This window comes from Hyposmocoma kahamanoa, unplaced genomic scaffold (assembly GCF_003589595.1).
Source record: "Hyposmocoma kahamanoa isolate Upper Pololo Valley unplaced genomic scaffold, ASM358959v1 138, whole genome shotgun sequence".
Taxonomy (NCBI): Eukaryota; Metazoa; Arthropoda; class Insecta; order Lepidoptera; family Cosmopterigidae; genus Hyposmocoma; species Hyposmocoma kahamanoa.
The window spans coordinates 2,708,590-2,726,066 of record NW_020653492.1 but is presented as its reverse complement, the minus strand read 5'-3'; the positions used below and the strand labels follow the sequence as shown (position 1 = coordinate 2,726,066).

Below are 17,477 nucleotides of genomic sequence, written 5' to 3'. Positions count from 1 at the left end.
TATTTTGTTTATAAATTATTTTTATTTTGTTTTGCTTGTTTGTATTGTCAATGTTTTTTTTTGTATCTATGTGTTGTGGTGTTGCAAGAAATATCTATTCTCATTCTAAACGCGCGGCAACGTCCGGTACCGCGTGTGAACGAATGTAAGTAAAATGTATAAAATAGAGATACCACGAATAGTGATTTGGCCGAATACCGAATATTCGGCCACGCTCTCGCCCGAAGCCGAATATTCGGCGCAAGATCTGTGCATTTCACGCGCGACCTGTTACGGCAATTTATTTTACGACCTGACGCTGCGCGCGGAGGTAAGGGGGTGGGGTGTTTTTGTTGAAAAATGAGAAAATCAATATATGACGGTGACCTGTTTTGAAGAAGTCGCTACAGATAATTTGCAAAATGGTGAGGATGTGGAGAAAAGTTCTATTGCACATGAGATTGATTTATATTTGAAAACTGTTCGCCTAGATCGATCAGCAGATACAAGTGGTGGTCAGCGGACGCAAAGCAGTGTCCAAGCCTGTCTAAATTCGCTAAGATGTATCTATCGTCTCCTGGCAGTAGTGTTAATAGTGAGAGGCTATTACCAGAAACAGGAATTATTTATGAGGAAAACCGCAATCGTTTGTTATCAACCAATGCTGAAAAAATTATTTTCATTTATCACAACCTGCTACTGATTTATTTTAAGTATTATAGCAATAATTTGTGATTGAAATACATAATACATTCTGAATAATAAATGTGCTTATTTTCATTATTTAATATTCGATATTCGACCGAATAGTCGTAGTATACGGCCGAATATCAAATATTGAAAAAAGTGGCCGAATAGGCCGAATAGTAACTGAATATTCGTGGCGTCTCTAGTATAAAACATCTAGACGCACGGTTTGTAAACGCGGATTACATTTTTGTCATTTGAACTTAGCTTAGAAGAGAGAAGTTGTCGTAAAGCTGTCAACTCCCACTAGCCGGCAACCCGTGACCATGGAGTGTGAAACCACTTTGAAATATCGGGAGATGTATAAATGTCGCAACGCAATAAAGAAACCTGTCACTTGTGAAAAATAGTTTAGTGAACAACTTTGCCAAACTGTGAACGCATAATAGGTTAACAACATCGAGTATATAACCAGAAATAGAGACAAAATGTAATTTAATTTGTTTGGAAACTATTCTGCCAAATTCATTACGGTGACAACTGCGCTCGGATTGGCCAGCTCGAATTAAAAACAATTGACCGGTGTCGTCAATTGTTTCACTTCAAATCGACCAGTTTAACTTGAGCTTTGCTATAATGGACAAATATTGAAAAATTACACATTTAATATTTAATTACCGATGAAATGTGATTCCGTTTGTTTTGTAATTGGATGTTTTGCTGTTTTTCCCACAGCACCGTAAGGAACAGCTCCCCATTGTTAGACTTATTATCTTTATTACTATAAATACAGAATATTTTTGAAATATAAGGAGACGTACATACAGGTCAGTTGTTGGCGCTGTAGTATTCCAGCTTTCTAATTTGTGATTTCAGCGCAAACGAGAGTTGATATTCAAAAGTAATATAAGGCCCATTTGACTGATGAGTTGCCAGGAATGGATGGCCCTTATTTCGTATCTATAGGCTAACAATGATGACATTGATGATAATAATAAGTAATAATAATAACAAAACAATATTTAACAAAATGCATTTCTACATAAAAAATTATTGTTATAATATATCGTACACTTATATAGTAATCTATAAATTATTATGATACTTAAATTGTTCTCCCTTTCCTTTTATTTTATTTTTATTTGTATGTTGATATACCCACATCCGTGCGATATCGACCAAGGTTGCCAACTGAAAATCAGCGCGGGGTATACTTTGCCCTGCAAATGCTGAGGTGGTGACCTATTCGACGGGGCATGCATAGTAGCATACAACGTTTATTGTTTTTTGTCAATCCTGATTTTTACTCTGTTTCTTTTTTATATTTTTATTTTTTTGTTTCATGTTTTTTTAACTGTTTACTTTTTATGTATTTGCCTTCGTCGAATAAATGATTTTCTTCTTCTTCTTCTATATAAAAAATCCCATTCCCAAATTTTTTTGTCTCATAGATTACGTACGCCAATTTTTTCCGTTTTGTGTAGGCATATTAGAAAGGTCTTCTAATATGCCTGCCTTCAATTTCATCTCCATCAATTTTCAGATTTTTTTTAAGACACCAAGTAGCGGGACGAACAGACCGTGTACCTGATGTAAATCGCAAAGATCTGAGGGGCCCTGCCTCTGCGCTCGTCATCCATGAGACATAAGTTGATAAATATTATGTGTCTGTAATTTCACCGGTACCCTTACCGGTACCGCTCACATAACTGCTTGGCTGCAGAAATAGGTCAGGTGGCAGTCCTTCTCTGGACAAACCCTTTCACAGGGAGCTCTGTCTGCGTGTTATTGACAACTGACTTTTGACTTGTCTAAAATGGTTTTGGCCTAGGTGTTCTGGGTAGTACCGCGGAATGTATTCCGTAACTGTTAGTCGCGGGTTCGATTGCCAGTAGAACCAAGTTGGGAAATGAACTTTTCTAAAATGGTTTTGGCCTAGGTGTTATGGGTAGTGCCGCGGATGTATTTCGTAACTATTGATCCCGGGTTCGATTCTCGGTAGAACCCATTCGGGAAATTAACTTTTCTGAAATAGTTTTGGCCCAGGTGTTCTGTGTGGTGCCGCGGAGTGTATTCCGTAACTATTGGTCCCGGGTTCGATTCCCAGTAGAACCAATTTGGGAAATGAACTTTTCTAAAATGGTTTTGGCCTAGGTGTTCTGGGTAGTGACGCGGAGTGAATTCCTTACCTCTTGGTCCCCGTCGATCGCTTCCCTGTAGAACCAGTTTAGGAAACGAAATTTTCCTAAAATGGTTTTTTGCTACTAGGTGTTCTGGGTAATACCGCATAGTGTATTCCGTAGCTCTTGATCGCGGGTTCATTTCCGGGTAGAATCAATTTGGGAAATATACTTTTGTCTGTTCTGTTTCCACCTGGTCTCAAACTAGGGAACTCCCTGTACTCCTTATGAGTGCGCAAGAAACTGAGTCCATACATAGGCATTAATAGAAACCCAGACCAGTCCCAAATTCAGGAAATTCATTTAAAAAATTTGTTCCACCGGGAATCAAACCCGAGGCAAAGGGCAACGCAATTCACTCCGCGGTACTACCCAGAACACCTAGGCCTCCTCTTCCAGAACACCTAAACCTTCTCAGTGCCATATTATTCGCATGTATACTGTACAAATTCCACACTTCACCTTAGATTTATTTTTTATTTCGGCATATCTACATTGTCTAGTCTTTGGTAGTTATTAAAAAAATGCAATGTAAATATATCGAAATAACTAATTTACAAAATCTAAAATATAAAAACAAAGTCAAATATATGTGTACAAATTAATTTTAACACAAACACAAGTGAAATTAATTAAAAACAACAATTTTTTGTCAACAATGCTCAAAAACTCACGCGCAGTCCAGCAGTCGCAAAGCCTGAAAGACGACTGCAGTACTACGCTAGTACTGCGCAGACCTCGCAAGTGGGAAGGATTTTTTTTTTCAAATAATAATACTTAACTTATGAACTAGATAGATATAGATATCTATCTATCTATCTATCTATCTAACTATATAAGTAAAAAAAAGTCTACAATACATTATGTTTTGTTACATTATTTTTACACGCAAAATAGGCGCCTTGACGTCGAGTTGCGGACACTAGCCCGTTAGGTACACCAAGTACCAAGTACATTATGTTTGAAATTAAATTATCTATTTTTTCGTCTAAATTTTATAAACGGATATTTGCACGTAAAGAGAAATTGCTTTTTTTTCAATTTAAAGGACGTAACTGTAAATTTTATAAGAGCTTAATAAATTGTAGTTTTGCTCAATACATTCAAGTATTTAAGGACTAGCAATCATATATATTTATTGTGATTATTGGACTATTATTATTATCAGGAATTTAACTTAAAAAGAGCCTAATTTGTTAATCATTTTCGCCTTAAGCTTAAAAATATTTATCCACGTTTTTGGATAAATATCGAGTAAAAATGGATAAATATGGATATTTATCCATATTTATCTTTCTACTGAGTATTTATCCCAATGATATTTATCCATAACCCATCTCTAATCAGGGCAATGCGGATTATTTCGTCTATGGAAAATAAAAATTTTAGTCACGACTGACGACCTGCCTTAATGGATGACACTCTCGTGGCCCCCATTACGTCTCATTCACCCCAATTTCTTTTTTCGCTGACATGGACCCCTTGTTGGTCGGAGTGAACCCCTGGAGGTTAATATTGACAACTTTGGGAAACATAGAGCTAGGTAAATAGAGTGTAGTAAGTATGATTAATGTAATAAGCGAAGAACGTTTGCTATTGTCCCAATTTCTGTAGTTCAGTACCTAATAGATCTCGAAAGTATATAGGGTTATTTTTAAAATGCTAACAACATCGCAGGAATAGATTACTAAAATAATAATAAACAACAACTTTTGTTCTGTGACTTTTGAACTTTAGAGATTCGATAAAATGGTTTCTTCCAACTCCATTGACTTACAAATAAATGGACGAGTCTAATACAAAAACCACGAAAAAAATGTCCCAAGTCAATCTATTTAAACGTAGTGACATGTCAAGGAATATGAAAAAGCTAAAACGTTGAATTTAAATTGTAATGTACTCGCAGTACTGTCTAATTTTGCTTACTTCGCTGTCAGTCGAACAAAAGCGTGAATGACACTCTGTATACGATTTTAACGCCCTATAAGTTTGGACACTTTTTAGCGCGGACCCGACGTCCATATAATTGTAAGTCAATGTCCGACTTGTACTTATTTTTGAATTTTATGACTATACTAAGCGTGCTGTGTGGGCATAACTCAGTGGCGTAATTTCCTGTAGAATTTTCATACTGTTTCAGGAACATAATTAGTCTAATATATCGCACACCTCGTTGAAGAATAACATAAGTGAAGATACGTCAAAAACATTTATTGCTCCATTAGATACAGAAAAACATATCCCACATCCTCCCCAATTCTAGTAACTCTATCGACTAATATTGTAGATAGACTTACAAGAATTAGAGAAGATTTGGGTTACATTTTTTGTATCTAATGGAGCAATAAACGTTTTTGACGTAACTCCACTTACGTCTGTTATTATTATTAATACAAAGATCGAACACTCCGAAAAAACACTCAGAAAATATTCCTTCGATCCGGTCGGATTCGAACCGACGTCTTCTTGCATACCGTGCCAGACGCTATACCAACTAAGCCACGGAACGAACCAACGGATCTCACGAATTCTTCTATGTGCTTGCGTCGTGTCTTTGTACTTGGTCTTTCAACGACTTTTTAGTCGTAGCGCCATCTATGAGAAATCTTTGACAGATTTATCACCCAGTTAGTACCTTTACAGCTACCAGTCCTGGCGAGACATGTCGCTATTCACTGTATTAACTAAATTTTTATTGAATTGATATTCAATTATTTTTTGTGAAATTACTCCACTAGTTTGTTATAATTATTAATACAAAGATCGAACACTCAGAAAAAACACTCAGACAATATTCCTTCGATCCGGTCGGATTCGTCCACTTACGTCATTCTTCCATGAGGGGTGCGATATTGTTAATGTTAATAAAATACCAGAGCTGTGGTAACAACTTTACTTTACGCGAAATTAAAACCGAATGAAGCGGCGGCACACGTGATGACATACAAAAGGTGCCTGTTTAAAAACTAATAGCAAACAACGTATTTGACTATTTCAAAATTTAGGCCCTGTTGCCTTTCTTTAACTCCAACGACGACTACAGAGTGTAACAAAGGTCTTGATCTTGTTTCAGAGCTAGGCTCTTGAGAGTAAACGCCACCCATCTTTATTCTTATTGACGCCTATTCAGATTGACTTTTTCAAAAATTTAGTATGGGAAGGGTCGCGCGATCGCGCGTATACCACACACAGATCAAAGAAAACATATAATTATACCATGTAGATTTTTTATTTAATAATTTTAAACTGTTTAAAAAACTGTCGTTTTAGAGGGCGGGGGGTTGAAATTTTGTTGCCTGAGAAATACAAGTCAATAAAGCTAAGAAAATAAAACAATACAAATTTAATTTGTGATATACATAATAATGTTAGGGGTCAAAACGGATTCGGTGGCAACCATTAGTTGAGCAATGTAGAGGTGAGCGTGCCAACAACTCCGGTACCTATCCCGAAAATAGGGAGGGTCCGTACGTGCTCCCGGGACAGCTCACTCAAGGCACTAGCCATTTGAGAACCGGATGAAGTCCATGTTGATCTGGGGTCAGGACTTGACTGATAAGGTTCCAGTGCAGTTATAGTGCCCTTCTTGTATACCCTAAAGGTTGGTAGGGAAAGTAGAAAATATACGGAAGTATGTTCACATCTCTCCGGAAATTGCTACCACCATCTAGTAATCTGTAGCGAAATCCGTTATTCATTACCATTTGTTATTATTATGTCAACGAATTGTTACTAACTTATTTATGGGCTGCGCGGAGGGACGAATTCGCCATTGCTCCCTCGTTGTGCGACGAAACCTGTTTCGCAAAGCAATCAAAAAGATCCCGCATAAGTATCCCGGTTTCGTTCTAACCCCGGAACTTCATACAAACACCCAACGGGATACCGCGCGGTATTTTTCTGTCGCTTACATCTGAACAAGCCTTTAAAGTTCCTGATACGAAACGACTTTAGCTTCATATAAAAAACTTAATTTTGGTCTTCCGGTAACCTTTGTTAGGCACAAAGGTACTACAGATTTTCATGCCATGAGCTACTAAATAGTCTTCTTATATAAAAAGTTTCGACAATAAATGTTCAAAATATTTTGTTTAACCACAATTTGTTTTTATAAAATTTTTAAATCTTTTTAAACAACGGAAAAACAAAATTTAAATGCATCTCTGCGTCTCATTGTTGTAAAAACAAAAACTATTCCATTTACAAACTTTAACGCATTCCAAAGAAAACACATTTTGAATTTAAAGCAAAGTTCTATTCAACCAGCAACAATGCCCTACCAGAGAATAGCGCATAGAGAAAGAGATTTCACAACTTAGTTACTCCAAAATTATAATTCAAAAGTTATTTTCTAGGTAGATGCAATGCTCCTGGGAAGAGTTCTAATAAATCAGTCTTACAGTGCGTTATCATAAATATCCAAGAGACTGAATAACTATAACAATTATAAAAAAATGTAAATGAATAATATGTATCTTATGTATTTTTTATTAATGTTGTCAAAGTAAAAACTAAATATAAAAAGGCAATAAAAATAATTTTAAGAACATAGTATCCACGACACACAGTGATTTTTAAGTTACTACAGCGCCCCCTGGTGAATATCGAAACGGTATTTCTATGAACTCTATGTGATCAATTCGAAAACTATTGCCACAAACAAGCATTTAAATCAGTCCGGAAATAAAAATATGATTTAAATTACTATACTCCTTACCTTACCAAATGCTTGTTACATAATATAACCTGCTCCCTACCTATCACGGGCAAAGAACTCCGAAAATTAAAATTACCGTAATATGATTTTATTCATATTTTTACATTATACCTCTCTTGTATCCACTTTCTACTATTTATTATTTTAATATTCAATAGTTAACAAAATAAAAACATTTTGTTTAATTCTTCCAGTTTATAACAATTTATTATTTTATTATAATATTATATATAAAACACAATAGTACTTGAATTTAATAAGTAAAACTCCTTGTAAAAAATCCTTCACGCGAATGGAAAATGCCTCGTTTATCAATTCACCACTTTACTTCTTTCAAACGCAATGTTGAGTACGTAAATCTTTACAATACAATTTTTTAATCTTTATAAACTATATTTACTTCAGTTCAGAAAATAATTCAATTAGAAAGACTTGTCATAATTAAAATAATTTTAACTACCGTAAACTGGAACACACAACACTAACAATCTCCTGACAATAAATATTGACCATTGACGACAGCGTTATTGACTCAGTATCAAACCAACAAACCAATTGAAACGCTTCAAACTCATTGGGGGCAGCCTGTCAACCAATAACAACACACCGCGTGCGTTGCGATGCGCATCTGCGCACCACATTGCCGCCATTGCTGGCTTGACAATCGCTCTCTCGCTCAGTTTCAATCGGGTCAGTAAACATGGAGGACACTGAGGACGACATTCACGACGAACGTCAAACTAAGACCATTCCAGGTGTAATATCAGAAAAAGAATTTGTGCATTTACTAATATCATTATACCGTGAAAGTCCTGTGCTGTGGGATTCTAGAAGGACGGACTATTTAGATAAAACTAAACGGCAAACAGCGCAACAAGACATTGTGAATGCACTGCGTGTTTACAGGCCGGAGTTCACGGTTGATCTTTTGAAGAAGAAAATAAACGTGTTGAGAACGAACTTTAACAAGGCGGTACATAAAATTCAAAAAAGTAGGAAGTCAGTGACCTCTTCAGATGACGCACCGCCCGCGCCACCCGAGAATGTAATATGGTACTATCACGATATGTATTTTTTGGTTGATGTTTTAAAAAGGGACAGGGAACAGAGAGACCGGGATAGCACAGAGGTAAGAATGTTATAACAAAATAACACATTGATATAAATTATTATAACATTAGTTTTTATTGAATTAAATTAGTTTTTATCGCACTGTTAATACAATAGCGTCGAAAAACGAATTATTCGCTTCCCGTGAAAGATCTGTGTAAATTTATGTATAAGTTATTTCTTACTTGCCAAATATACATATTATTATTTAAAAATAAAGGAGAAAAAATAGTTTCATATTTTTGAATAAGGACTATTTTGGCCAGAACTAGCTCACATAAAGCGTGTCTCATTTTGAGTTAAGTTGTTAAGTAGATATCTTTTAGTTGTTTTTTACAACATTCTAACGACGGTTTTAATGACGTAGAGAATCAAATTTTACGTTCAAAATGGTATAATCTCGAATTTCACATATTTGAGTTATAACACTAGTGTATATTATTATTTTAATCACTTTTTAGTCAGTGTTTAAAACAGCTGTCCTGTACATACAGAAACTAACACACATCCCACAGGTAAACACGGGTCTCTTATAAGGAAAATGTATAATGTAGCCAAGAATTAATTAACACAATGTTGCATAATGTGATTTTTTTATGTAGCTCGTTATATTTAGCCGGACTTTAAAAAAGAGGTTTTCAATTTGACTGTTTTTTTTTTTTTGTTACGCAATTACTCCGCAATTACTACGCAATTAATTTGTAAACCGATTTCGATGATTCGTTTTTGTTGGAAAGAGGGTATTTCAGTGTTCGTCCCATTGAAATTTGAATAAAAATATTCCACCTGTAAGTGTGGCAAACTATATTAATCCGGTTTCGCGCACTTTCCGTTAACCGATTTCATAAAATCTTGGCAAATATAGATATAATACCACGAACTTTTGAGGTTACATTGAAAGTTATATTATTATTAGTTTAGATTGTCCTCTATACGCGCTGTGGCAGCAGTAAATAGTGCGGTTTGTGGCCCCCACACCCCGCTCCCTTGCCCTTCGACCTTATTCCATAATATTCTTACTGTTTACTTATAAAATTGAAGGAGACACACGGAGACCCGATTTGTTTTGTAACAATAGATTAATAAACATTACAGTAAAGTATTTAAGTACAAATTTGAAGTATTTACTGGATGGATGAATAAATGTACATAAGAGATAATAATATAACAGAGTAAAATATGTCGCTTTTATTTGAATAGAGATTTTATTTGCTTGACGGTTCTTTAGACTCTGAAGTTTTTTATCAACTTAGACGTGACCTTGGGACTTGTAAAGAGTCTGAAACGTTAATTTGTTTGAAAAAAACAAATATACGCGAATTAGACAGGATAAAATATTGTATTTCCATTTGAAATGTTTTTTTTTTCAAAAGATATTTCACTTCGTCCTAGTAAAATGTTAAAAACGATAAAAATAAGCTCTATTGCACCGAAATATTGATGAACCATTCTGCTGTCCCCACAAAATAAAAACGCGGATAATTGACAAAATATTTTTTTGAGATATCATAAAAAACCATAACCCAGTTTTAGTTTAAATCGAACACGTAAATTTTAACCGTTTTCAAAGAGAATTTTGTGCCCTACCTTTTGCTATTTAAAATAGATATTTGACCATTTGTCAGCGGCGTTTTAGTTTGTGGACGACGGCATTGTACTATGGTCCTAGAGTTATAAAACTTGCCAAAATGCATTATTGTAAAATAATACATATCTTATTTATTCGTAAGGGTCAAAATAGCAGTTTAAAATAAAAAGTGTATAATTTATTTAAAATAAATAAATATTAGACAACCTCAAGTACACACATAAAAAAAAGTTTGCGATCAGTTTGAAAACTTAACATATTTTTAATATGTGGAAATATTATTAAGAAATATGTAATAAATAGTTTTTTTGTTAAAAGTACAACATTAAATAAATAATTAAAATTAAAAACAAATAATAGTATCACTAAAGAGGTTTTTGAAATATTTTTAGAAATTAAAAAATATTTCAAGTTTTAAAAGTGATCGCAAACTTTTTTTGATGTGTGTACGTTGCTTCGATCCCAAAGTAAGTAACTACAGCACTTATGCTATGGAAATCGGAAAGAACGACGCCGACGGCACCACTACCAGAAATCCCAGTTCCGAGATAATATCGAAAAGTCGGCTTTTCTCATTCATCGAATCTGGGACCTCAAAGACGGCGACACCATGAAAACCGGTGTGTAAACCACTCAAACGGAAGGTATCGGTCGTCAAAACGTTTTTTTACTAAGGGGAATCCGCTTACAGATACCCCGGCCCTGCGGGGGCATAGTCGGGGTTATGTGGAACTGAGCTCAAGGGAAGCAGCCCGACCGCACCAACCCCCCGGGGTGTTTCTCCTTTTCGCTGTAGGTGGAGGTACGGGCACGCTATTTCTGGTCCACGCTTCCACCAGCAGCTGGAGCAGCGTCCAGCGCAGCCCCTTCCCGAGAAGGGAGATACATCGGTCCCCCGGATCCAAATGTAAACGAGATTTCTTTATCGAACCCGTCCAAGCTGAGCAAAAACTCCCCCGAGTCCGCTACCCAGGGATTTAACTTGAGTTTTCGAAGACGTCATCTCTACCTTAAGGCTCAATTTATATTGCGACGGAACGGAACGGTATTCTGCGGAAGATTTTGGTTCGTGTCTAGTTTGTACTTTACACAATTGACCAGTGGCGAGGCGTGAATATAGTCGTTAGTAAAACCTAAACAAAAACATCTACCCTAACAAAAACTTATTTTGTACTTATGTAAAACACTTATTAGCACACAAGATAATATATAGTACACTTCATTTCACTGATTAACTTATTCTACACTTAAATTGTGTACCATATGTAGTAAATTACGTATTGAAAAGTTTTACGCAAGCCGGTGGGAATCGAGTTATAGGGACGCGTCGCTACTGCAATTGACCATAATGTTCATTACGCTATGTAAGTACGTTGTGGTTACAAGAATACGCTTCCATTACGTACCGCCACAATATAAATTGAGCCTTTTTATGTAGAATTTGTTTAATGTATTTTCTTCTATTACAGACCGAGATCGTCTCACCAGATCCACTAGTCATAATAAAGAAAGAAAAGCGCAAGAGAAGAAAAATCGTAACAGAAGATCCACCACAATCAGTAGTATATCCATCAACTAGTTCGTATGTGGAAATTGACGGCCTCGACTGTGACCGTGTAGCAAAAGGCTGGGCGCTAAAACTCTATCGCTTAGCTGCCGACCAAAGGAGATATGCCGAACATATCATAAACGATGTACTCTTCGAAGGTGCTATGGGAAACTTGAATCAGAACGGAGTATATTTCCTACCAAATACTGGAAGAGAAAGTGCGTCACCAGTTGCTGAATATTTAACAGACTCTCCTTAAGAGCCCATACTATCTCAACTCGAATTCAACCTTTTCCCGTACTAATACGGTTTGTTTTGCTTGAGTCGAGCGGCAGGGGCACAGGCTTTAATTCAGAATTATTTTTTTTACAAACGAAATTAAATTAAAGCGATTTGTAAAATGTTTATCGTATACTATTCGTGTTCTATTTAGTTCAGTTGATATAAAAAAATCATTGGTATTTATAAAGCACCTATTGAATATACCGATTTTTTTTAAGAAAGTATTACAAGTAAAATGTACTTAATACTAGTCAATGTTGAGGTCAATTACAGCTTTTCTGGATTACACATAAATAATTTAGTCGTAATAAACGGATTGTCTCGCATTGCCAATCCGAACACATAAATGCGTATTAGACGATGTTCAGTATTAAATAAAAACAAAGAGAAACTCGACTTAACATTTGGCGTGTCATAAAATCTACTAACCCACCATAAGACGCATTATAAACATGACTCGTCCTCCGAAAGAATACAAATTAAATAACTTTAAGCAAAAAAAAAACGAAAATAAAATAAAATTTCGAGATAACTTTATGTGAAAATTTTTATGAATCGTGTTTTCACACCATATAGTAATCAGTGTATACCCTCAATTTTACTATATTATTTTTTCCAAAAATATTGATTCAACGCTTTCACTGTTACGTGGAATAAATCAAAGCCATTTGTGGTAGTTACATTTAACGTACCTGGAATCGCGGAGTACATATTGCCTGACATTCTAAATAAGATACCTGTACAGCCTTAGAATAATAACGCATAGAAACCTAGTCCGCACACGCTAAGTGAGGCAAATTGAAGCGCGCCCAATGGGGCTACACGAGCGGGCGGGCCTTCGGTGCTCAAGGTCAACTTGCACCGCGAACAGCTCAAGAATTTTAGCTAAAAATGACGAAATGTGCGGTAAATGAGTGTAAAAATACGTCAGACAAACATAAAATAGATACTAACATCACATTCCACAAGGAAGTAACGCGTTTCAACTTGTATTTTTATATAAATATTCACTAAAACCGAAAATTAACCTACTACTAAAACTAGCCTACATAAATTAGATTTTTGCCTCACTTGTGACAGTTCGTTTGATATGAAACTATCATTCTATGCGTTATTATTCTAAGTGTACAGCTACATAGATATGTTAATGAATGTTAGGAAATGCAAATAAGTATTAAAAAGTGTTACTTGGGTTGTAACAAAAGCGATGCACTCCCCTTCACATAAACCCTTTAAAGGGTTTTCGAAAGGAATCTTATTGATAAGTATAAATTATGTGTTGGGTGCATTGACTTACAAATAAATGGAAAACGGGTCTAATACAAACACCACGAAAAAAATGTCCCAAGTCAACCTATTTAACGTAGTGACATGTAAAGGAATATGAAAAAGCTAAAACGTTGAATTTAAATTGTAATGTCATCGCATTACTGTCTAATTTTGCTTGCTTCGCTGTCAGTCGAACAAACGAAGACTAAAGCGTGAATGACGCTCTGTATACGATTTTAACGCCCTATAAGTTCGGACACTTTTTAGCGCGGACCCGACGTCCATATAATTAAGTAAGTCAATGGTTGGGTGTAAAAAAAAACTGAGATTTCTCGTCCATTAAACATTCAGCAAACTTCATTAATTTTTTTTTATAGACATTGCAAACTTTAAAGCAATCGACAAAGCGTTACTTGCTCTACAATGGTGTGAATATAACTTCTCTTTGTATTTGGCATCGAACAAGACTCTCCATTTAAGAAGTTTCATTAGTAAAATTTATACCTTAAATTCAGTAATTACAGCATAAATCTGGTTTTACAAGAAAAGTTTTCAATTCCTCTTTGGCTCTGTAATATTATTACGTGTTCAAATGTACCAATACTTTTTTTAAATTATAATGGGTTATTTAAAGAAAAATATTAGGAACTGAAACTAATAATAATAATTGTGTGGCAAACAACCACGCCAATTGCCTGGTCTCAAACCAGAACACCCAGATCAGAACCAATTTAGAAAAATACATTTCCCAAACTGGCACTACCGGGAATTGAATCCGGAACCTCCACATCCATCGCACACGATGTAAACAGTTAGGCCATCGAGGTCGTCAAAACCTTTTTTTTACTGTTTTGGCGAACCTAAATCGAGTATACTTGTTTTTTTTTTTCAAATAGGTATACCAACGTTTCGGGCTTTTTAGTTTTCATGATCACGACTGACTGTGGTGATGAAGTCATCTACTAGTTCTGTCTAAAATGTATGTAAAGCACTCTATTCTGGATTATATTTAAAATAGTTATTTGTTATGCAAGGCTGCAAGTGTAGTTCGCTCGTGCCACGAGACGCAAAACAACTTTGCTGCCGAGCGAAACACAACTTTTCACCTCACTATAGCGAGGAAAATGGTAGATGAAAGAAAAACAGTTAAACTATAATAAAAAGTCAATTTTAATAAGCAAAACTAGTTATCGTTGTCAATGTAATGTCAACAATAATAAGAATGAAATATAATTGACTGCCTCCGTGGCCGAACGGTTACCATGCCGGACTGCCACGCAGAGGTCCCAGATTCGATTCCCGGGCCGGGAGAAATATTTGTATGGCCTACAATTATTTCTCTCGTGAGTTTGGGTGTAATTTGTGGTTGTCTATATGTGTGTCCATGGCACCCGCGACACAGGGTTTCCCTAGTGCGGGGCTATGTTGAGTGTGTGCGTTATAATTTATAACAACCGATTTATATTACATAAATAATGTACGACAAGTCGCGTAGTTGAACGTGTCGTTATATTTTTTTTGTTCATCAAAAGAGAAAGTTAGGTGCACCACAGTCCATCTTCAAGTTCGAATTTTAAAAATCTTTACCACGGTAGCGTGGAAACGCTTTTGCAAATTTCTAATGAGAAAGAAAGCCTTTCCGAACTAGTGAGGTGAAAAAGTTATTAATTTAAATATCTTATTTTAAAATTACCAAACGGACCTTCCAATTTACTTCCAATTTATTAAAGGATTGTGTAAAACATGACAGCACCATTATTGATAAATAAATTCGATTACATAATCAAATTTGTAATTCTTTTATTTAAATTTTGTTTATTAATTTGAATTCTGTTAACTTAGTAGCATGTTGTATGCATTTATAAAATAAACCAGTTGGATCATTCTATGATGTACATTCGAATGTACTTTTTATAACGGTACGTAAGTATAGGTGTGCTGTAAGGTAAAACGTCCAATAAAGAATTTGGACACGTTTTACAAATAACTTTAGTTGTGAGCTGTAATTTGCTTCGTACTTGTTTTCACACAAATAAAGCTACGTACATGCGAAGCAAATCATCAATTTGCTGCGGTCACGCTTCGGCCCTTTGGGTGTATAGGTTATAGTACTATAGCTAGCACTTGACACGTACTAATTGGTTTGAAATTCCTGGTAACTGGATTATGAAAGAAAGGCATTCCTGATATTGAGGTGTATCGGTGACAATGTCTGAAAACAAAATGTTAAATTTACATAATAATAACGTGATGGAATGTTGTCGTAGTTCCTTTCTTGCACTGTCTTTGCTTCGCTAGCTGTTTAAACTAGGGAATGAATCCGGATTTGCACACTTTCTGGTAACCGATTTCAAAAAAACTTGGCAATAGGTGTAATTCCACGTAATTTTGAGGTCGGTTTTTTTAGAACTCTGTACTGATTCACAATAAATTCAAATATTATAGTTCTTCTTTTTCTTTTTTTAAATACTATGGCTGCATCAAAATAAAAGATGATTTCGCCAATGTCAAGTAAAAATGGCTATGTGCGATACTTCTAGGGGAAAGGTGTACCAGATGCTCCCTTTAAGGGAGAATAGTGGTAGTTTAAAAGATATTCTGCTTAAAGCAGATGTAAAAGCGTTGAATGATTGAACATTTATCTATTTACATGTTGTCTTACTAAAATCGTTTTATTTTTTGATCTTTCATTATTATATTTGAATATTCCCCGGTGAGTATCCCCTGGTTCATCCCGGTATGATCCTAAGGGTATGGGCAAGATGATCCAGGGGATAGCCTTGCTTCTATTTACGAAAATTTCTAGGTTTTGGTAGAAACAAATGAAAACAACAACTTTTTAGACTTAACGAAATCCTCACTTATGTAATCTAGGTATATGAAACAACAGTTACAGAACTTCGAGAACAAATAATCCTAATTAATTTATGTCTTACAGATAATTAAGAGTGGGCGATATTGTTTTTTTATGGCAAGTTGATATCCATCCTCGTCTCCATATCTTTAACGTACTTTATGAGCTCGATTTCCTGTTTAACATCTAAGACGAAAACAGTTTTTTTTTTTCATCTAAATATTTCATTGAACTGACAAACCCTTTATTTTTTCCTTTAGCCCGTCTTTTTAATGACATAACGCATACCTACTGCTAACTATTTACTTGCCAATCTATGTGGCGACCTAATTTTTACGCCTCTAGTGCTTTAGATCATAGTCTTCCGACCACCCACCACGAATGGTTTTTCTTTTACAATTACGCGGCCTGGTCTAAAACAAGAAAAAGCATTTATATTTGTTATTAATCGAGATCGATCATTTAAACGAAATCCAGTCTTCTACTATTTTATTCGCATTGCAAGCTATTTGGTTAAGAGGTTTCAGTACTCAGAGAAACATACAAATTAAATATAGTCCGTTAACAATATATACAATACAAGATGATTCCCACGGTGTTTAGGGGGGAAGTTCTAAATAAAAGAAGGAACTACCCTTGTACACAAATTTATTTGGGCGCCGCCGCCGTTCGTTTAAAACCCAACGGTTATTCACTGTACTTTTTGCCCTCCTACGACCAGCAGCTGGTACTCCCCTGGCTGTTTCGCCAAAGTAACGTCCGGGGTTGGATGAACCGGAACAGGACCGGGTCCGTCCGCCGAAATGAGGTCCGGGGTGCGGGTTGACAGCCGTCCGCCGAATAGACATCCGGTGTCGACCTCTGGGCTCAGGCCAGCCGAAGCAGAGAAAGGTAATAAAGTACCGGGATCCTCAGACCCAAACAAGTGGGGTTAAAAACACTAAAGATTTAATTACTTTAAATTACAAAAAAAATGTACTTCGCGGAGTCATTTCGTACACCAAAACCATAATCATTTTGCCCCAATTTACTTATTTTTATTTTTTGTTCGGTTATCCTGTAGGCTGTCTACTGTTACCACGCCATTAAAGAAGTAAATAGAGCATTATACAAAGCCACCAATACAAAAATCTTAGCAATTGATTGCTAAAAATGGAAGTTGCCTAAGCTTTTAATCAACTTTACCTTAGATCAAACTCACAAAATTTTTGTTTTTTTCCACAAAAAATGTACTCGTCACCCACATCGCTATTACGAATTGA

At 35.6% G+C, this 17,477-nt stretch overlaps 1 protein-coding gene across 1 annotated transcript; it reads left to right on the top strand.

Moving 5' to 3' along the window:
• The first annotated feature begins 8,263 nt into the window (after positions 1 to 8,263).
• LOC113240403 lies at positions 8,264 to 12,240 on the top strand. The gene is made up of 2 exons (XM_026477692.1): positions 8,264 to 8,692; positions 11,731 to 12,240. Exons 1-2 carry the CDS (start codon positions 8,264 to 8,266, stop codon positions 12,067 to 12,069), a joined length of 768 nt encoding a protein of 255 aa, XP_026333477.1. The 3' UTR covers positions 12,070 to 12,240.
• The last annotated feature ends 5,237 nt before the right edge of the window (positions 12,241 to 17,477 follow it).

What these genes read in the sequence shown, in the direction of transcription:
- LOC113240403 (XM_026477692.1), top strand. Translation starts at nt 8,264, where the DNA reads ATGGAGGACACTGAGGACGACATTCACGACGAACGTCAAACTAAGACC. An exon ending in GAGACCGGGATAGCACAGAG is followed by an intron (nt 8,693 to 11,730) that starts GTAAGAATGTTA and finishes CTTCTATTACAG; the next exon opens with ACCGAGATCGTCTCACCAGA.